Source organism: Chelonus insularis, unplaced genomic scaffold (genome assembly GCF_013357705.1).
Source record: "Chelonus insularis isolate UGA/USDA-ARS -01 unplaced genomic scaffold, ASM1335770v1 contig_94_pilon, whole genome shotgun sequence".
Classification (NCBI taxonomy): Eukaryota; Metazoa; Arthropoda; class Insecta; order Hymenoptera; family Braconidae; genus Chelonus; species Chelonus insularis.
Window position 1 is genome coordinate 3,910,691 of NW_023276783.1, and position 23,344 is coordinate 3,934,034.

General features: G+C 24.6%; 3 protein-coding genes across 4 annotated transcripts; 1 reads left to right on the top strand and 2 right to left on the bottom strand.

The window, feature by feature from the left end:
* Positions 1–96: 96 nt before the first annotated feature.
* On the bottom strand, positions 97–4,108 carry Vps52 (vacuolar protein sorting 52). 2 transcript variants are annotated; one of them, XM_035092589.1, is made up of 11 exons: positions 4,048–4,108; positions 3,668–3,903; positions 3,275–3,554; positions 3,031–3,206; positions 2,511–2,895; positions 2,225–2,407; positions 2,027–2,152; positions 1,758–1,942; positions 1,596–1,680; positions 1,332–1,535; positions 97–1,245 (listed from the first exon to the last, which is right to left on the bottom strand). In XM_035092589.1, exons 3-11 carry the CDS (start codon positions 3,506–3,508, stop codon positions 817–819), a joined length of 2,007 nt encoding a protein of 668 aa, XP_034948480.1. In that variant the 5' UTR covers positions 3,509–3,554; positions 3,668–3,903; positions 4,048–4,108; the 3' UTR covers positions 97–816. The 2 variants fall into 2 exon arrangements, with proteins under 2 accessions (XP_034948480.1, XP_034948479.1); XM_035092588.1 differs by lacking the exon at positions 4,048–4,108 and having other exon boundaries at positions 3,668–3,998.
* Positions 4,109–4,172: 64 nt separating this feature from the next.
* Positions 4,173–23,292, top strand: LOC118072593 (SUN domain-containing ossification factor). The gene is made up of 4 exons (XM_035092587.1): positions 4,173–4,838; positions 5,136–5,334; positions 5,422–5,546; positions 17,997–23,292. Exons 1-4 carry the CDS (start codon positions 4,786–4,788, stop codon positions 21,865–21,867), a joined length of 4,248 nt encoding a protein of 1,415 aa, XP_034948478.1. The 5' UTR covers positions 4,173–4,785; the 3' UTR covers positions 21,868–23,292.
* On the bottom strand, positions 9,593–12,261 carry LOC118072595 (uncharacterized). Its single transcript, XM_035092590.1, has 3 exons — positions 11,841–12,261; positions 11,589–11,756; positions 9,593–10,034 (listed from the first exon to the last, which is right to left on the bottom strand). The coding sequence occupies exons 1-3, from the start codon at positions 11,931–11,933 to the stop codon at positions 9,822–9,824; spliced, it is 474 nt and encodes a 157-aa protein (XP_034948481.1). The 5' UTR covers positions 11,934–12,261; the 3' UTR covers positions 9,593–9,821.
* Positions 23,293–23,344: the final 52 nt, after the last annotated feature.

Genomic DNA, 23,344 nt, shown 5'->3' on the forward strand with positions numbered 1-23,344 from the left:
TGACTTAATTTTTAACACCTTTCATTACAAAAGAAGATCCTTCATTCATAAATTTTAACAATATATTTACTGTTTTTGTACCATTTCCTTTATAACTATTTTAAATGCCAGATAGTTAAGTATAATTTCTATTGAAAATTTCCATGATATTAACTAAAACATTTATGAAATTTTATAGAATAATTTAAATGCACTAATACTTGATTCCATCATTTTATATTTACATAAATGAATTTGAATCACAACACGTATTAGCTATTCAAAGCAGCGAAGCACAAAATCACAACCAGAAATTATGCTGCATTAGCAGTTTCCTGTCCTATAATATAACACGTTTAACACATGGTATAAATCTGTAATTCCTTCAACATCTACAGAAGCTACAACAATCAATGAAACTACCGTCGTAGATTCTCCTACTTTTGAATGCATTTTTTTCTTCTTCTACACTTTTGATTTTGCAATTGTATTGAAAGTTATTCTACAACTTCAGTTGTAATGATCCCTGCTGAACCACCAACTCTGACAAAACAAGATAATTTAACAATAAAAAAATCTGACACTCTTAAAATAATTCTTAAAATTTGTTACAGTTATAATTATTAAAATAATATTTGGTAATAAGAAGTATTTTACATATAAATTTTAGCTTTATTTAATTCATTCTTTACTGTATTATATTTGTCCAGTGAAAAACTTTTATATATTTTTTACAATGTATTTTTTATATATTTAAAATCTTCTTACTTATTTTGTTTCGAAAGAACTTTTTAAAATTTACATTATTTCATTATATATTTAATATCTATATTAGGATTAATAATTCATTTTATATTTTTTAATTTCGACCATAATATGATGGATATTTGTTAATTGTGCACGTGCATTAGCTGGTAAAATTTTATGTAATCGTTGATAATATTCTACCAGTTGTGTCATAGTTCTTTGAACTAGAGCTGCACCCAATACTAAATTGGGAAATGATTTCAATATTTCACTATTTATATCAGAAAGAGATCGTTTCCAGTTATTTGTAAATGATTGAACAAGATCAAGAGCTCGAGATTCATGCAACTTCACTGCATCTTCAGTCAAACCTTTCTCGATTAATGTTTCAGATTCTTTAACTAATTGAATTATTCCACCAAAATATGGTGATAGTATTTCTTCTACATATTCTGATGATTTAGCATTGAGTTGTTCTTTAAAACTTTCCACTTCTTTTGAACTATCACGAGTTCTTTCCTAAAAATAAATAATTTATTATTAATAGCAGGTATGTATTGAAAATAAATTCCTAATAATAATTCCATAATTTGATATTTAATTACCATAAGTACTCCAAGAACTAAATCATAATTATTTATTAAAAATACAAGTTGTTGAATTCTATGAGGAAAAATAGCAGCCATTCTTAAAAGAAAACATTGAACTGCTTCACGAAGTTCAGCAAGAAGTAATGTGGCACCTTCACATGGAAATCCTTCATTAATGCTTACGACTGCTGCACTAAATTCTGCATATCTTCGGGTTATCTAAACATACCAATACATCAACAAGAACAGAATTTCTTTGTTACATTTTGTTTAACTTACATAATGAGGACCAGTTTCTTTATTGAATTTCAATGGATCACAGTCTTTTATGCTTTGAATGTTCATCGTAAAAATAGATTGAAATCTATGAAAAATAACCAATTCTTCATATATATCTTACTTTTTGAAGATAGTTTATAAAAAAATAAAACTTATCAGAACCTCGGCCAAATGATAGATGTACAAGTGTCCCAGTATTTATCAAGAGCAGGTACAGCTCTTTTATGACAAACCATTTGATATCTCATTACAAGATGAAGACACAGAAAAAGTGCTATTGTATCATAAGATTCTTCAACGAATGATTGAAGATTTTTCTGCATTATATTCAATGTGCTTCCAATGACCTAAAATGATCCAATCGAATTTTATGTATGTGAATCGATAAGACTAATTAATATATTAATTTATTTTTTATTATTTTTACGAACCTGATTGAAAATATCCATAGCCTGAGATCCCCGCACTTTAAAGAATTCTGTGAGAAATAGATATTCTCGACACGCATTGTCAACAAGAGCATACTGTTCACTCCGAAATAATGCTTCATAATGATACTGATTTCAATCATAAATATTCATTAAATCATTTTCATAGAAAAAACATGAAAATTAAATTGAAAAACTTACACGTGTTTTAGATGCAGTGTGAGGTACAATAATAGGTTGTTCTAATTGTGAAGTTAAAACGTCTCCTCTATTACCAATTGAAAATACTGTACCTCGATTTTTCAATGATGACTTATGGAATAATCCACGGCTGGCAGTATCTTCTACGCCCATTAAATCATCTTTTGACGGTTTCTCTTCAAACTAAGCAATTGTTAATTACAAATAATTAATATCATACTCAAAAACTAGAGTACAATTATAATTATAATAATTATTCTGTTATACTAATTTAATGTTATATTACCTGTAATTTCATCAATCTTGATGAATATGATTTAAAATAGGAATAATAAATCTTGCTCATAGTATCTATGTATTCACTACAAATTTCCTCAGCAACATTCCTTTCATTAGCCAAAATAAATTCAAAAAAATATTTATATTTAAGCATATTATTCTGAGGTACTTGATAATTTGTCATCGGTTTACGAAATTTATATATTTGTTCTAAAAGATATGCACGAATTTTAACCATCGCTTGAATTTTCAATTTTTCTATAACATCTTTTACATCAACACAAGATTTAGCCTCTTTGAAACTTAGTTCTTTGATAAAATTTATCTTATGATTAAGGTTTTGGAGGCATAACAGAAAATTCTTATCTGTCACTGGAGACTCCATTATTCCCCTGGAAAAAATAGTGTTTGAAACTAAAAATACTTAATGAAAGTATAGAGTTATTTTTTAATGAATGTGATAAACATTCCTGATAATTTTTTCTTCCTTGACTAACAAAAATAAAAATCACATTTTTGCTTCTTACATAATTAAAGGTTCTGGAACAGTAATATCTTCGATAAATTGACTTAAAGGTCCACGAATTGCTTGTCGGTTAGATAATTGTTGACTCATTGCAACTGATCTTCTTTGTAAATTTAATATTTCTGAACTTATACTTCCCAAGTCTGTTTGGAATCCAATCAGCATTGATTCCATTTTCTAGAAAATAATTTCCATATTATTTAATCAGGTATAATTAATTATCGTTTCATATAATTTTTATTTACCTCTAAAATATTATCACACGCGGCTATTTGATTGTGTAAACTAGCTATATTTTGACTTTCTTTAATATAATCCTGTATAGATTTATTTTCTACTTCTTTCAATTCTTTTTCAATTTGTCGAGAATATTGACGTAAATCAGTTCCAGTCTTTAACACCTCTTGAACAACATCATCTTCAAAATCTGGTGGTAATTGTGTTTCAATGTTATCAAAAATATCATTTTCAATTGACATCTTGCTTATATTTTGTCAAAAAAATTATTTTTTAATGATTCATGAACTGTAAAAGAAGCATAAAATTGTGTTATCTTATCTACAAATCTTGGAATAAATCATTCAAAACATTTTAATAAAAATTTATCAATTAATATGGATTAAATAAACATTAATTACCAATGCTTGTATTTCAATTATGCATTTAAAGACTATGGCAGATGTTTAGAAAATTAGAGACACATACTTTCTTGATGTTCTCTTGATAGTATAATTCAATCAATCATGTAATAATATTGCTTTACAGGTGTGAAGGAAATTTAAAATTCAAAATTATGTTCAAATACTTATTTTGTATCATTGTTGATGTGATTTATTATCATACAGTAGAGCTCAAGAGTGACGTACTTCTGTTTCTAAATAGTTAACGCATTTTTTAAAAGAGAAGAGTTTATTGAATTGTGAGGTTATTGCATTCAAAACTTTTTATTTTGATTATTACAAAATGTATATATTATATGTAGGACGATAAAATATCAAAGTAGAAGGAGGTAGCTTACCAAAAATCCGATGTTATTTTTTTGACAATTTTATTTATTGTTGGCGCATGCGCACATCATTTAAGTATAGTATGTTACGAGTCGACGCCATTTTTGAGACATTGTAAATTGAAAATTGAATTTTCTTCATTTTTTTGAGACAAGTGTGTTACGTAATATCAGAAAAATATTTTCTTCTTATTAAATAGACCGGAACCCAATTGCTGATTTACGTTATTGCCATCTACAGTTAGGTGAAATGGCGGATGCAACAATCATTCAACTCATTTCTCCCACCACTTGTCAGAATCGTAATCGAGGGATGAGTTTTTCACCTTATCAGTATTTCTATTCCAATCGTTACATTTTTTACAGAAAATATACTTGCAATGTCGAATGAAATACGGACAGCGTGGAGAAAAGTTTATAATATTTCTGACAAGGTCGAATTCATCGTTTTAAGGCACAATGACAAAAGAAAATAATTGTTTTGTTAATTTTTCCGTTAATATTATGACAAATCGATCGAGGTTTTTTTAATTATAAAATTTACGTTCGGTATTTTATGAAATAGTGATAAAACCAGTCAATTTTGAGTTGATGAATTTGTCTGTCTGTTTTATTTCATCATTTCATGTTGTATTATAATGGAAATAATTCAAAAAAGTGTAAAAAATATACTCAAAATATTATACATAATGATTATAAGTGATAAAAAACGGGATATTGATAGGTTAATGTATTTTTTGAAGTAATAAGATGAAGTTTTTTTATATTTGTTGGATTTTTGTGTTAATTTCATCAGCATTAAGGTGAGACTTGTACACGTTGCAAAGCAACTAATAAATACTTTTTTCTTTTAAATGTAATAATTAAATATATATATATATATATTGTTCAGTTAAAATTTGATATTTACATTTGTTTTATACAAAAAATAATTTTACATATTTAATACCTAAAAAGTATGACATATATTTATCACATATTTTATTTAAAATAAATATCATCTTTTTGTCGTAACATATTATGAATTATAGAATAAATACAGAAGATTAGATCTTTAAAAATACTCAAAGTGCATTTGTATATTATTTTTTTTCTTTCAGTGGCGTTATATTTCTGATTGCTGCTTGTGAAAAAATACCTGGGCCTATACCAAATCGCATAAAACCAGAGGTCATAGACAATCGTACTTTGAATTATGTTGATGAAAACGAAGAAGATCTTTTCATAACATTAAGCACTTTAACTCCAAAAATTCAATTACGTCTTCATGATAAGACTGAACAAAAACAATATTTTGATGTGAGTATCATAAAGTATTTGATAAAAGAACTGCTTTTTAATGAGAAAAAAAATTTATTGTCTGATAACTATTTTGACGTATTTTAGAAACAAAATAGTTTAGAAGAAAAAGAAAATGTTATAAAAGAAGACGAGAAAGAAGAAAAACATGGAACAAAAACTCTTAATACACTTACTGAAAATTTTACTCAACAACCTAACCTTTCTCAAGGGTGAGTAGTGATCATTTTTCTTACCCTTATTAAAATTAATGAAATTCTGTTTTAAAAATGAGAAAAAAGTCATCTACGAAATCGGTATTCATTTTAAATACAATATTCTAACCATGATATACAATATAATATAAAATTATTCTTTAAATCAAATAAATACTCAACTTCAAAAAGCTTTGTCTTACTTTCAATGGTTTTCTGAGTTAAAAAAGTCTATGAATTTCTAAAATTATATAGAGATAATTATTACAACAATTACGTTTAAAAATTGTAGGAAAAGTTTTAGTAGCAATGACGCATGTTTACAAGTTGAAAATAGATGAATTATTAAATATATATACATAAATAAAATTCATTACTCAACTGTAGCTTCAACAAAGTTTTATCGGGATAAAAATCACTGTAGTATTGAATAATATGATTTATATCATTTATCATATATCAGATGTTTTCAATAGAAAAAAAAAAAATTAATAAAAGCAATGCAAGATAATTGGGAAACCTTCGTGTAATTGTGTCCACGTGAAATCAGTTAGCTAGAATCATTTTTCAATGTCTATGTCGACAAGAAGCCTTGCAATTTAACATTGAAAGGTAATACCGCGTAAATTATACATATTTCTATATATAAAGATTTTCTCGCTGTTGCAGTGAATAAATAAACTACATATTTAAAGTAGTCGAACTCACGCGACCTTTCAGCATGAACTTGCTAACTAACGTTGACCCCATTTTTTACCTTATTTTGGTGAATTGTTACGAAAATTAATGGAATAAGTTTTTTCACGCAATTACTTCTTTTTAAACAATTTATCTTATCTTAAGACACTTGAGTACACTTTAATTTCAACATAATAAAATTCTTTTTGACATCAATAAAATAGAATGTGTGGTAATGATGCTCTCAGGTATGATAGAAATAGTGTCAAAGAGAGGTTTATTGAAAGTTGATAATATTGAAGTAAATAAACAGGAAAACATTTACCACTTTATTAGATTTACATTATCTCAATATTTATTGTAGATTACTTTTTCAGTCAATCACTACATATTAATATTAAAAATAATTATATATAATTTATTTAATTTAAATCAAGTTAATTTTTAGATCATGAAGACATTTTTTAACTATCTTTTATTTATAGAAGCAAAAAATTATTAAAATGAGTAAAGATTATGGTGACAAATTTGATTGTAATTTTGAATATTTATCAATGAAGATGTCTTTAATCCTCACAATCCATTTCAACTGATAACAAGAGTATATTTGAGTTGATAGTTTATGTTAAATAATAATTCTTCGTGATTTTATTGATGAAATAAATATAAACAATTGTTATCATGAATTACTATTTTCAATCTAAAATTCAAGTAAATTACAATCAAAAAAAATTTGATAATAATAATAAATATAACTAACTCGGATCTTTTAACAATTGATTTTTTAAAAATCTATCTTACATGACATTCTTGATGCCAAAAAGTCTCAGTTTGCCGTATACCCTTCTGGCATCAGTAACACTTTATAGTTTCTTCTGTATAACAAAGGTTTAAATCACGAACAATTGTCTGATTTATGTAGTGCAAGTTCTAATGAATCTTGAAAATCAAATACATTAAAAGTAAAAATCAACAAACATTAAAAAATGATATCTACAGTATTTAATTTTTTTTTTACATATTTTTCAGTATAAGTGTAATTATGTATGAGTGCGGATGTATTATTGTTAATCAGCTTTAACTTCTTTTTATTCTAATTAATTTATTGGAGCAAATTTCCCTCCCGCTTATGAATTTCCACTTTTTCTGTTAAATAGAAAGCGTTCCTTCGTTAACGTGTTTTATACATTCAGAATCTAAAGTTCAGTCATCATTCCGGTACTTGTCTACGAAAGCCAAATCTTTTTATTCGCACGCGTATAGAAAACTGGCACAATGATACATCCGTGATTTAGTTTCAATTCTCATACTTATAAACTCAGTTTATCATAAACTATCAGTTAAAATCATGTGGAAAAAATGTCAGTTGTTTTTTTTGTTATATTTTTTAATTTTTCATGTGAAATTAAAATTGGAAGAATATCTTGATCCGTTATAAGTTTTTTAAATAATGCGATTGATTCGTACGTCTTAAAAAAATATTGATGTTATTGTAACATATTCTTTCTGGCATTTAATGTTTAGAGTTATTACCAAATTCATCTATTGAGAAGTTTGTTATTGTAATTAGTTCAATAATTAAAGTTCCAAATGTTCTTTAAGATCATTTTTAAAAGAAATGAGTGAACGTATGTAGGTAAATTGTGAACAAATTTTCTTTAAATAATAACTTGCATAAAAATTGAAATATTGGCTTTGTATTGACAATACAATTGATGCATACTTAGATCAATATTATGACATCGAATGTTTGTTAAATCAGTTAGGCACCTTTTTTTTATTTCTAAAAAAACTATAATTTAAATCATAATGTAATTAAAATCAATTTAAAGGCAAAAAAATATATAATGCAAATATTCTTAATATATATTCTTACATTTTAAAATTAAAAAAACATTTAAAAAAAAATGGGGCAAAACAATTTCTTTAAAACTTTTATGGGGTTGATGCATACGGAATTACTAATATTAATAACATCAATTAGAAATTATTAATAACAGTTATCAAACAATGATTGGTGTAGATTTCATGATCACATTCATTCACAATTTTCTTTCAAACATAATGGACCATTATTGATAATCAATCATTCGTATCTCCCATTCATATTTATTTCATTCAAACTCATAACTATTCAATGTTAAAAACTTTTTATGTAGATATGACTTTAGATCACAATAATTTTTCCAGTTGGTGATTTATTACTATCAAATTTTTTTAGCATATTACAACAGATCTTAAAAATTAAATTGCTTATTTTCAATTATTGTATTTTTAATCAAAATATTTCTATGAAATTGTTTAAATAACTATTAATGAACAGATGATGAAATATTTAAATTTATTTTCTGGAAAATTTTTAATGAATTATTGATAAATATTTTTTGTTATATTTCTTTATAAGACTTATTGATTTAATAATTCTATTAATGACGATTCTATTGTGTTATTTTCATTGTTTAAAAATGGTTTATTATTTTCTATGTTTCATTCAATTCTTTTGTCGATATTGTCAAGGATAGAATATGTACACGCAAGCTTGGCTGATTATTTAGTAATTTAATGTGTAATAATTAATAATTTTGAACATATTACTTTTATGATCTAAACTTCACGTTGCGTGTAATGCATGTATTGAAGCCAAATTTCACCTAATAATGTAACATAAGCATGTGATTTATAATTGCCAAATGAAACTCCTTATATTAATTTTGCTCCAAGATTCTCTAAAACTAATCAATTTTTTCCAATATATTCCTCATGACTTGAATATTAATCTGCACAAAGAACTGATGAAAATAATCAATAAAATAAATAAATAAATAAATAATCTGTTAACAAAATTTGCTAACAATCTGCTAACAATATTTTTTTTGGATTTAATATTTGTTTTTTAGTAAAACAAATAATTAAAGATTAAATAAAAAAAAAGACTCATTAATATTTTAATTAAATCATAAACAAAATACTTTTAATAATTTATTTAAAAATCAATGAATTAAAAAAGCTACATTTTCTAATAAGCAACAGGTTTCTTATTGATTCAAAGATAGTTGGTATATCGGGAATGTTAGAATTGTAGTACATTAAATGTTTTCTTATTTAATTTATATTCTATAAAACATCTAATAAGTTTCAAAATTCGATTAGGAAACAGAAAGATCTTATGACATAACATTACTAATTTTTGTATTGTAACATCTAATCTTATTTTCTATTGAACCCTTATTAAACAAGAGGTAACATATTTTTTTATAAACTTATTATTGTAAAAGCTGATTGAAAAATACAAAATAATTGGATGTTTACAATTTTATAAAAATTATTTAAACTTTTTAAAATGTTAATATATTAAAAAAATTTTTTTAACTATCAATTGTCAGCTATTTATTTATAGAATATTAATAAAAGTAAATAATTATAATAATAGCTTTTAGAAAAAAACAATGCTGATATCAAAATTCATGTTAAAAAATGTCGATTGTATTTGAAATTAATTTTATTATTTCCTTCATATTTTATCCATGAAATATTATTGGTCGTTCTAGGCATTAAATTCAATGAATTCAGTTGTTTTTAAAAAAAAGGGCAATAACCCTGATAAAGGCACTATTATTATTTAATTTCATTTTGTTTGTAGATAATATACGTTTCGATAGCAAAAACAAAAGCTGCTAAAATGGCAAAAATTCCACTAGCAAGCATTTGCTCGAGATATTGATCGTAGTATCGAGAAATGTAATTGTTTTGAAAATTCTTCCAATCGTAGATAAGTATTACTCCTGCCGCAAAACACATTATTGCTCCCAATCCAGAGAAAACTAATGCCTGAAAAAAAGTAAAAAGTACATTTAATAATAATAAAAAAATGATTTTTTTTAAAATTATAATATAATAAAAACATTGAATTGCGATATTGTAAATAAGTCAAGTTATTGGCTAATTAACAAATTAATAAATTATTCTACAATAATATTTTATTCATAAATAATAATGAAAAATACTTTTTCTTCACTATACCTCTACATTGAAACAAAATATAGCTGTAGGAACAGTTTCTAACATACTAATCACTTATTAATTATTTTGTATTTATTTAATTAACTAAATACTGTCACATTGAATTAAGTACAAAATTGGATGTCGAAATTATTTGAATAGTTATCAATGGTATCTGAAATGATTGCCTTCACAACTACCTTAAATATTCATTTCAAAATAATGCAAAAAAAATTATTCAACTTAGATATAAAGTTTTTCAAAAATATTGACATTTATCTTAATCAAAGGATGTGAATATTACTATTTTATGATCAAATGTAAGATTATAGACATATAAAACCACAAGTTATTATTTAATAATGAGAATAAACTATTACAGCAATGTGTATTATTCTATCAGAGTTTCATTTCAGTGTATTTTTCTAGAACGCTGAAAGTTAACTTTTTTAATTAAGAAGTGTAAATTCTTGGATATAAGTATGGTAAAGAATAGTATTGAGCCCTAGGTAGGATAATTAGATCATCTTAAACCATGTGAATATCAATTCATTATTGTAAATTAACAACGATTTCAAATAGTTCATATTTTCGAAAGGAACAGTCTAATTAAATAATATTAACACTTGTTTAGATACCAAATGTATCGACAATAAAAAAGCTTGGGCTGAAAAAATATAAGATTGACAAGAAAATAGTGAAACACTTAGAACACCTTTTAATTTGATATTTTTGGGTATGAAATTAAAAGATTATTATCTGTTAAGAGATTAATTAGAAATGATTATTTCAAACTTATTCCAATTAACTATCTTCTTGAATATACTATACATGACATACATTTGTTATAAAGGACTCACTGTATTCTTTGACCTGTAAATTTTTTTATTGACATTTCTAAGTCATTTATCATATTCTCAATAAATGAATTTTTGCGAATAAATATTTCAACAAATAATCTACAATATAGTTACCAAGTGTATCAATCACTTGTGTCTACCTTAAACGTTCTAAAATACTGTGGTATTGTCTTATATTAATATTTCTATAAATTTTAGAATCGTTAAAGTGTTTCACTATTTTCTAATGAACCATGTATGTATGAATTGATAAAAAGTTTTACACATTATTATACTGTGAGAAAAGTAAAAACATTGGATTTACTATAATATGATAATTTCCAGTTACAAATCTTATAATTAATTCCTTTCATGGCAAAGAAAGGATTTAATTGTTTATGATTTTAAATGAACAATTAGCACATAATAATAAATTCAACTATTTTTTTTCTCTTAATATGTTAATATATTTATTTAAATTACCAATAAGAGAATAAATCAAAATATATTGTTTCAGTAAAGTCATAAAATATGAAATAATTACCATTGTCTTATTCATTTTTTCTCCATAGAGGTAGCAAATGATAACAATCAAGTTGATCATTATATATCCACAAATCGAAACATAAATCATTCCTGCATGATTCAAATTTTGTTGCATTTGATCATTGAATGGATCAATAATCAATCCCACCGAAATGACACAAAATATCTGAAGATATCAAATATTATCTTTATTTCTTTTTCTCATATTGTAATAATTTATCAACTTATTATTGAAGAAGAAAAAACTTACCACTTCAATAATCTTACAAAAAAATGGTGCTTCTTTAAAATATTGTTTAAATCGAGTGGAAATAGTAGGTGTATTTTCTTCTGTTTGTGCCATTATTTTAGTAAATTTCAAATCAAATTAATAGAAATTGTTGTTTAAATAAATATGAAATTAAAAAAAGAAAAATATCAAAATTAGACTTCTTCAATATTTGATGAACATTAATAATTTTTATTCTTCATCACTGTCATAGTTATTCAGACAAATTATATAGTTCCTTTTCATACACTTAACGAATAATTTTCCAATTATTATAAATTTTAAAAAAGTTAAAAAAAACTTCTCAATTTCATCAGATTGAACAAATTTGGAATTTTTGATTTTTTTTTTTTTTTTTTTGAAAATAAAAACTTTTAACAAAAATTCATGGTGTGTAAAGCAATGAGCTTATTGCAAGTGCTAGAAGTGTCACGTCTGTCAGAACATCAGATGTCACAAATCCCCACTTTTAACATAAGTAACGACTAAGTGTACTTAATTCGCAATTGCCTCAACTCTTTATACCTGACCTCCAGAATTAAAGGAAATATAAATAAATTTATGTTAACTGGAGATTAATACATCATCATCAAATCATAAGTTTACAGAATAATGAAATCATTTTGAAGCATTGATGTAATATGTAATATTTTAAAAGTACCATATTATTACAGTGACAGAGCTAGCAATATAATTAATTTTTCTATAAATAATTAAATATAAAAGCCCCTATAAAACTTTGTCTAGTTAAACTTAAGACTCCGAATTAATTATTTCTTAGGAAACAGGTTGAACATACACCAAACATGTACATAACAATTTTCACCATCTTCCAACTAACTTATATTCAACTTTGTCTAAGAGTTTGCATTATTCTTTATAAATGTTACCTTTCAACATCTCAATAACGAGATTTTAAATCTTATATCCACTTAAATCATTCTTCTACTTAACCATGAATATTTGGTTATTTTCTTATGAATCCTAATCATTTCTAGAGTTTTTGCTCTAATAGTATATGAACAATTTACTATAAAAAATAAAAAGATCTAATACTTTTGTTTCAGGATTAATTTATCCTTTTAATATAAATCGTTACTAATATATTGGAAATAATAAAAGATGAACAATTCAATAAGAGATCTGTAAAATGTAATTATAATAATATTTTATAGGCAATAATGACAAATTAATAACATGTAGACTTGAGATCTATTTTAAAAATCGAATTAAGTTTAATTAAGAAAAATAAAAAATCAAATTTAAAAAAAACAACTGAACAGTTTTAGAATTTAATGACTTTAATTTTAGTAATAATAATAAATACTTGGTAATTAGTTTACACCAATTAATCAACTGCATTTATTCACAATAACATTATATCTTGAGAGCAAATAATAATTAGAATATGATTTTAGAGTAATAATTATTTATTTAGACATTAGATAGATTATAGATTTCCGAAAAGTTCTAGAGAAAAAGAAGATCATATTATTATCATTATTAATGATGATAATAATAATATTATAAATGTCAAGAACATGATAAACTCTTAATTTTATGCAAGAATATACTTTTAATCACATAGTTTATTTGTTTTTCAAGTAATTAAAACTCGATTAATTCTTTATTACTTTAAATTTATTACATGCAATAAAAACTAATGAGTCAAATAGTAAATTGATCATCTGTCTTTTTCAATAATTAATTAAGGGATAAACAATTATACAACAATAATAATAAATCATTATTAATTACATGACACAAAATCATTCTGTGGCAAAATAATATAGATATTTTAAAATAGCTTGTTAGTAATGATCAATCTAAAAAAAAATAATTAAAAATAAAATTAGTTGTAATCAAATTATAATTATAACATTTTTTTATCAAGCTAATTGTTGTATAACATTAAATAATTTTAGAATTTTTATCTTTTATAATGATTGAATTTTTAATAAATAATTAGTTTACAAACTTTTTAATATTGTCTATAAAAAGATTCAAAGAAATTTGATATCCAATTATATTTAAATATATTGTTACATATCATTTTATTGAAGTATCATACAATTTACAGGTGCCTGTCATTATATTAATTAAATCCTACAACAAATTAGTTGTAAATTTTTTCTTCTTTATTGAACTTTATTGCTTATATTAACTTCCCAGTAACATAAAAGAATTGGTGTTGGTTGAAAATTACTGAGAAAAAATATCTTAGTCAACTTAAGGGACTTGAGATTCAATATTCATTTTTTTAAAATCCTTTTTTCTTCAAATATCTTTTTAATATCGAAGTAATTTCATTTTATTAAATAAATAAATGTTTTGTTTTAAAAATTATATTGATCTTTTTCCAACCTTGTTTCTTTAACATCCAATGTTTGATAAAAAAAAGAATTTGCCCATTTGTTCGTCAGAATTTTGCTTTCTTTCACAATTTTTTTATTAGTGATTTGATTGAAATCTAATTAAAATTAAATTCCATATTATAATATTTTGCATCAACATATCATCTAATGTAACAGTACTAGAATTGATTCCAGCTAGTTGATGATGAAGATAACACTAGCATTCTTGAGTATACTCTATCACCAATCGAACAAAAATTATTCCACTAAGTAATAAGAACATGAGAGATAATAAAATCATTTATGTATTTTGTTTCAACTACTTTTAATTATCAAACTCCTAAAGGTTTTTAAATTTGATAAATTATGAATAGTAATTGATATTTACTATTATATTCAAGTCCTCAATGATACAGTTCATCAGAACTGTTTATTTGAATTCATTATTTATTATTTGAAATTAATATGAATTGGAAATTACATTGAATTACATACATTATCAACATAATACATGAACAATTTCTAATTTGACACTTACATTATATTTAATAATATATATTTAATTATTAATGATAATTATCAAATTTTAGTTGAAAAAAGAACAATATCGAGAAAAAAAATTCATTACCAACATGATAATGATAATAGCTATTTCTAGAAAAGAGGATGGAAGTTGTAACATTCTTGTACCATAATCTAACATCTACCCACGTTTCAGTAAATTTCCATTAGTACTTCAACTTACCTCTATTTAATTGAATCATTTAAGGAGATACTCTTTTAAAGTAAGTTACGTATGTGAACTAGATATTTCAAAAAATTAGTTTATCTTACTAACTATTAAAAATGAATGTTTACTTTTTGTTTAAAATATTTCTATTCAAATTCTTCTTTTATTGTATTTTAATGATAATCAGCTTACTTATTAATCTAATATAATTGATAAAATATTTAAATTATTTAAAAAATTTATGACAATTAAATACTCACTAGTACTGTATAGTACGTCATCATTTTACCAAAGAGATAATATGTGAATGATTTATTAATAGATTTTAAATAAAATAATAGTAGTTGAGATATTAATAATAAATACAGTGTATTAATAGTTGTAATTAATTTATTTTTTTAAATAAACATTGGAAGATAAAAAAGATTAATAAATTTTAATACAGGGCAGAAAATTAAACATTAAAAATTTGATTTAATTAATTAAAGAAAAAATTATGAGCTTGTGCTGGTTTTTCCATTTTCAGGTTAATGGCCTAAGAAATAATCTTTAATAAAATCAGTATTGACTGGCAATAATGTACACGATCATTTTTATTACTGCCCCAGATCAAAACAACTCTTATTTTTTATATGAATAAATCTGTTTTTAAAGATTTACATTTGCTTCGAGCGATTTAAATAAAATATTTATTATAATTGCAGTTATTAAAAAATTGTAGCAGTTACCTTAATTGACGTAGGTTCTTATCATATTATCATTTATTAATGTCATTTTTTGATATGTACTTCAGTTTTAGTATTTATGTTTGATGATGGGTACAACTGAGTTCAATAAATAATTAATTCGGTTACCTGTAAAGCTCAGTCGGTCTTTTGGATTAACATCTAACAGAAGTTCATAAATATTTTAATTTTTATGTATATTTTTTGTGAATTGATAACTATTTAATTTGGAAATATGTGATTAATTCTTAAAGTGTGTGTCATAATAAAAGTATATTTGATATTTTTAATCGAAATAATAACGAAGGTTTGCAAAAGAAAAGAAATTTATTAAATAAAATAATGTAATATAAATTGTCAGTAAATTAAATTAATTTTTGTGTTGAATATTTTTAAAATATTGTAAAATAAATAATATTCAAACATGGCTATTTTATCTTGTGTTTCCATTATTTATTTAATAACATTTTTTGAATTTTATTTATTTATGTCTATTTTCTTTTATTTTGCCTATTTAATTGAGCAATAATTCAGAATTATCACTTTTAAAATTTTTTTATCCAGAAATAAGCTAAGAATAATTTCATTTGATGTATAATAATAAAAAGTTGCAAATAATTAAATAAAATATTTTAAATTATTAAATTAAACATTACAATTAAATAATAATGCAAACCTTTATTATTTCAATTCAAAAGAAATACAAATGATCCGAGTATTAAATTTTTATAGTAGAAAGTCATTTTAGAGATCATATTTAAAGAAGTTCAGAATAGTTACAATGATAAACTTCTGAATAATGAATAAAATTGTTTGAAAATCATAGACTTAAAGTTTTGAAAATTAATAAATTATCTTCAAGTGGGTGTATCAACGCTACATTTGAATATAAAAAATTGGAATATATTATTTTTTCTGCAAATTAGTGAATTTAAAATTGGTAGTGTATAAAAATATAAAACAAAATGCCAAAAAGAATAATCAATAGAGTTGGTTGTATTATATTATCTGAAAATCAAAATATAAAGCCAAGATCTGTGTCTTTGGCTGCTGTTACTTATTTCGTAGTAACATTTACAATATGGTGTATTCCAGTGTGCTTAAACCCTCGGTGAGAATAAAAAAGTATTGAAAATTTCATCATTCATTCTTTCATTTATGTATAAAACTTTAACTATCATATATCATATCAAAAAAAAAATTTATTAGTTCATATATTTCTCTGCATTAATATAATATACTTGATACTTGATAATATAATGTAATAATAAGGTTTGAGTATACATTAATTATTAGATAATTGAAAATTATCTAAAACTTGTTCTTTAATCATGCCAATGACATTGATTCCTAATATAGAATTTATCCTATTCGATCAATTTTTCAGAATTTCATTAATTCCAATCTTAATAGCATAAGATTGAAATAACATAAAATTGTTTAAATTGAAATTAGACATTAATGAATTCAATTGACGAGAACATGTTTCTTTTTGCCATAAATGTTGCGAAATACGTCGAAATGATTGAAACATAGCCTTATTGAACTAACCATGACATTGATTAAATCACTAATTGAATAATAATTACTTTGAACAGTATGGATTCAAGTACCTGATAAAAATAACTAAAACTATTAAAAATCGAGCAGTTAAAAAATGTCCAAATTAGAGTGAAGAATATTCTTCTGACCCTGGTATACTTAGTATTACATGTTTAACTCAAGGTAGCATAAAATTATTTGATTTACAAAATTGTGTTGTAAATTTCTCGCAGTCAAACATATTGATTTCAATTCTACAATTTTCATGATTTATTTGAACTTAAATACTTTCAAGTAATAAATTATGCACTTATGGAGAAAATTATACAAATATATAATGCTTAAGTTTATTTGTTATTAATTTAAAGAATTCTAAATTTTTTTCATTACTTTTATTACTTAGGAGATATTAATGTTCATTTAAAACAATAATAATATTTAATATTAAAAAGCTTGAATATTATATATTATTCTATTATATCATAATCATAACGTAAACAAATAATGATTGTATTGTTCACACTTGTAATCATCAAGCTATAAAAGAATAGTTTTTTGACACTATTTATTTATTTCCTATAATTAATCGTCATTAAATTCATCGAATGGGATCAAAAATGAGGTTTAAAAAATATAAAACCTGATCTATCTCGTTAAAATCATTGAGTCAATATTAATGTATAGATATCTAATTATAAATCACTTAATTAAATGTTAATTGATAGTTATAGTAACGTTAGTTTATGATTGTAACAAATTATTAAAACATTTTTTGTTTTTTTTACAGCATATCGGAAACTGGTCAAGCAGTAATATTAACATTAATCGACACACCATCTGTAGAGCTACATAGTTTAGCTGAACCTCATTTCTCTGTCGATGATTCCACGCAAATTTCACCGAGTAATATCTCTCAAGCGACAATAATCTCGAATTTCAACAGCGGTATCTTTACTGATACGTCCTCATTACCATTATTTAAATCGCAATCTATGACTGTAGTTCATTTAGGAACTATTGATCCCAACGAAACAAGATCGCAAAATATTCAAGAATCTTTAGAAAATTCAGCATCACTTCAAGATGATAAAGTTGTGGTGGTTAGAGCTGAACAAAAAACAATTGATAGTTTTGCAAACCAACCAGAAAGTTCTAGAGATTCCGAAACGAGTGAAAAAACGACTAAAAGCAATGAGGAAGCAATTAAATCCGCAGATCAAGTATTTTCAACCTCTGGAGAATTGGGCCAAGGAACGGTCCGAGCTAAACTTGTCTCAGGAAGTTCCGACCCAGCAGCCACGGTCGTTTTGGATGGTTTTGTAGGTTCTGGTAGTTCCGAAAACCATGAAGATATCCCTTCCTTCAGTGAATGGGCTCAAAAAAGATTGGAAGAAGCTGAAAAGGAAAAATCACATCCCAATGCTTCACTACAAAATTCTGGTACACAAGGTAGAAATCTTAATGGGATGAAAATTAGATCAAAAAATTATGCATCATTTGAATGTGGTGCTAAAATAGTTTCTGCTAATCCTGAAGCTGAAAATATACGTAATGTTTTAGTAACTACGCGTGATGAATACATGCTTAATACTTGCACAGCAAAAATTTGGTTCGTTGTTCAACTTTGTGAAGCTATTCAAGCAAAAAAAATTGAAATAGCTAATTTTGAATTATTTAGTTCAGGACCAAAAGATTTTTCAGTATTTATAAGTGATAGATTTCCTACACGAGAATGGAGTCTTGTTGGAAAATTCACTGCTAAAGATGAAAGGAATATTCAGTCATTTACACTTCATCCTTTTCTTTTTGGTAAATTTATTAAAATAGAACTTCATTCTCATTATAACAAAGAACATTTTTGTCCTATTTCACTATTTCGCGCTTACGGTACTAATGAATTTGAAGTACTCGAAACGGAAACTGATATACAAGAGCCAGTAGAAAACGACTTTTATGATGGTGATGACGAAATATTAGATGATGATTACGAAGGTGGAAGTGCATCAAAAAATCTATTTGGAAGTGCTAGAAATGCAGTAATCAGCATCGTCAGAAAAGCAGCTGACATCTTAGTAAAAAGGCGTGATTCAAGTGTCATTAATAAGACAGAAGTTGAAATAAATAATAGTAATGATGATGATGCTAATAATAATAATAATAATAATAATAATAATAATAATAATAATAATAATAATGAAAATCATAACAATAATGATGATGATGTTAATAATAATGACGTTAATGATGATAATAACAATGAAACGAAACATTTATCTGACAATTGTATGTCATTAAAATATAACGTTTTGTGCAATAATTGTACTAATGATGAGTTTGCTAAAGTTTTTCAACTTTTAAGTTGTAGAGCATCTTATCTTGATTCGCTTTTAAAAATATCATTTTTCAGTCAAACTCTTTATCAAGGTGAATTATGTGAAGTACATGGAATTAATTTAACGTCGTCAATTACTAAAAACACCTTGCCAGTTGATCGAAAAAAAATAAATAAAAAAGTTTCATCTGTCAATAATTTATCTAAATCATTCATAACTTCAATTTTCACAAAAGAATATATAATAGCTCTCTGTAATGTAATTGTTGCGAAAGAGAATCAACTTAGTGTGAATTTTATTTTGAATGGAAATACAACTCAATTCACTGTCGCACCAAATGCCATAACATCAGAAAGTGAAGTATGTGCATCTGATTCAACAAACTGTGAAGCTGTCGAATTTGCATCTGCTTCTTTTTCGTCTTCGTTCCTTCCATCGTTTTCTTCAAAAATTATATCATCTTTTTATGATACGTCTATTAACAGTGATCCTAAAATTTCCAGTTCAGTAAACAACATTAAAATTAGTGAAACTATTGATTCACAAATAAAACCTACAAAGATATTGAATCGAGAAAATATTAAACGACAATCTTCAGTGCCAGTTTTAGAGCCAAGTAAAGATTCATCAAGAGAAATTGGTCAAGCTGATGTTGTCACTACACCATTACCATTAGTTAATTCTGCTAGTCCAACTTTGAAAATGCCAGATGAACCTTCATTATCTGCAACAATTATGGCATCAACTATTGCAATGTCAACGTCAGAAATATCGCCTGTTAAATGTGAAGTAAATAGTAATATGGAATCACTATTAGTGAAAAATGTTGGTGAAAGTAAGAAACCTGAGAAAAGTATGGAAGTTGAAATAAGAAAAGATAAATTAAAAGTAAATGATAAAGATGATATAAAATTAAATCATCAAGATCAGGTAAATATTGATTCAATTATATCTGATTTAAAAGATTTAGAAAATGATGCATCAACACAAGGATCTGGCTCTTCAGGATCAATGCATTCAACTGTTACTTCTACACCGCAACAAAAAGAATCGGTATTTTTGAGACTTACAAATAGAATTAAAACTTTAGAACGAAATATGTCATTGAGTAGTCAATATTTAGAAGAATTGAGTCGTCGGTATAAAAAACAAGTTGAAGAATTACAACGTGCACTTGAACGTACAACTATTGCTCTACATGAAGAAGTTAAGAAAGGTGAAGAGAAAGATTTAAAACATAGTGAAGAAATTTCCGTACTCCAAGAACAAATGTTCAGTTTAAGTCAAACTCTTGATCAACTTCTGTATGATAGAAATAGTTGGAAAGGTAAATTATCAAATCTTAGTCAGCAAATTTTAATGGTTTTGATTGAGATTGGTGTTTTGGTAATAATCGTTGTAGTCGGTAAAAACTTTATTTATCCGACTCTAAAATTGAATTATCAAACTATGGTTCATAAAAAAATTTCAAGACGAAAGAGTGCAGAGTCAGCTACAGTTAATGTTGCTAAGAAAAAAAGACGTCGACCTAGTGAAATAGCGTCTCGGGTCAAGGCAACTTATAGAGACTTAATGATTGATGAAAAATTAGAAGCCAAAAAGGAAAAAAGAAGTAAAAAGAAGAAAAATTTTTTATTATCAAATTCAAAAAAAGATTTATCCAAACTAGTATCTTTAGAAAAATTTTCTTCTACAGATCATATTGAAGATATAACTTCATCACATTCAAATGTATCAAGTACGAAATCTGATAGTTGCAGTACTTGGTTAAACCAATTTTCAACGGAACATGATAATGATGATAATATTAGTAATTTGACAAATAATCAAGTTACTATTGAAGAAATTCAATCAATTAATTCACCAGAATCACAGATAGACGAATTATTAAAAAATGAACGCCGATTATCTCTAGATAATGTAACTAAACATACTGATAATTTTAAAAATAATTCTCCAAGAGGCATAAAAATTTTAAAAAATGCTAAACTTCATTCATCTTCATTTATGAAGACTGCTTTATGTACACGAAGTAAAAGAGAAAAATTAAAAAATAATGAATCACAAAGTGCTCATCAAATACTTGATAATTGGGAATGGAATTCTCGAACTTCAGATAGTTCTAGGTCTGAACAAGATAGTCCATTAAATTTTAATGTCCTCATAGATAGTATGGATATTAATAATCAGAATGGTGATATTACTAATTTTAATGAACATAGTAAAAATAGTGAAAATGTGACAAGTGAACATTCTATTCTAATACCTGTTAAAAAGGTGAAAAAAGAAGGAAGTATCAAAAAAATGGTAAAAAAACTTTTCTGATGCAGTGTGAGATTTTGATTGTAGATTAAGAACTACTGACAATTTTTTAAATATGAATGCCAATGATAAAAATATATCAGTTTTTTGGTAATTTTATATAGAAAACCATTTTAAACAAAATATGTATAGGAACGTATTTAAAGAGTAAAAGAGTGGTGAAAAATAGGTAGATTAGGGAAAAAATTATATAATTAGATAGGAATAAATTTATTTTATAAAAGAATCAATTACCAAAGTTAGAAATAATATGAGAATCATTTGTGCAAAATAAATAAAATGTAACGAAGCAACTTTGAAATCAAGAAGTATGATTAAAATAATTGGAGACGAGGATAGTTTAAAAATAACTTCCAATTTTTTTTTTTCACTGTTTTATATGTTGTTGTAAAATTATATTTATTGAATTTAAAGTTTGATTTGTATTAAATATGTTTTTAATAATACATAGTTATGAATGAAATTTTCATAACTTTCAAAGTTTTATAAGCTATTTTTCTATAAATAATTGTTACGATTAATAATTATGTCGTAAAACCTCAATCCAATATAAACCTGTATTGCTTGTACGATGCATTAAATGATTTATTAATATTAATAATAATAATAATAATGGAGAAAAAAACAAAACTGAATTCATAGTTGTGAATGAAGAATTAATATAAATAAATGAAATCGTATGTTATTGGGTTTTTGTTTAACTTAAAACATTCTATGAGTTGAATTGCATTTACATTAATCTATGTTAAACAAATCCTATGGAAAATAATGAATTAAATAATGAGAAACTATGAATAAGGAATTATAAAATTGAAGTGTGAATAAGAAGTAAAAAAAAGTTATTTATCAAGTTGCCAGAAATTGTAAATATAATTGTTAATAATTTTAAGTTTGTTTGAATATAATATTATTATAATATTTTATACTTAGGAATGAAAAAACGAAGCAGTTTTCAGAAACTTAATTATCCTAGTCGATTGTATTTATGTAGATAGAAATCACAATTATTTTATTTGGTTTTTTTATAAATAAAATAAATTTGTGAATATCCACAACTGGTTCGGAGTCAATTATTAATTTTAATTGAGTCTTCGAATATTTCAAAAAATCATTACGTAATAATATTGCACATTTCTAAAGCTACTGTAATTAAAAAATAAGAATTTGATGTACTTGCACTGAAGAATATTCGTATGTAAATAATTTGTTATCTAATTTCTGATAATATTGTTATTTACTTAATTGAACTGCTTTGAACTGAGTAGAAATTTTAGAAATAATAGTGGCAACTTGTACAATAATGTTTAAAACAATTTGTTATATTACCTACTTATTGCGTTATACAATAGATGAAAAATTTTAATAAATTATTTCTGTAATTAAGAAAATTATAATGAAATGATGATGAATGAAATATTATTATTTAATATCTTGTAGGCTATTTATCGATAATACAATTTTGAAAGTTCGACTGAAAATT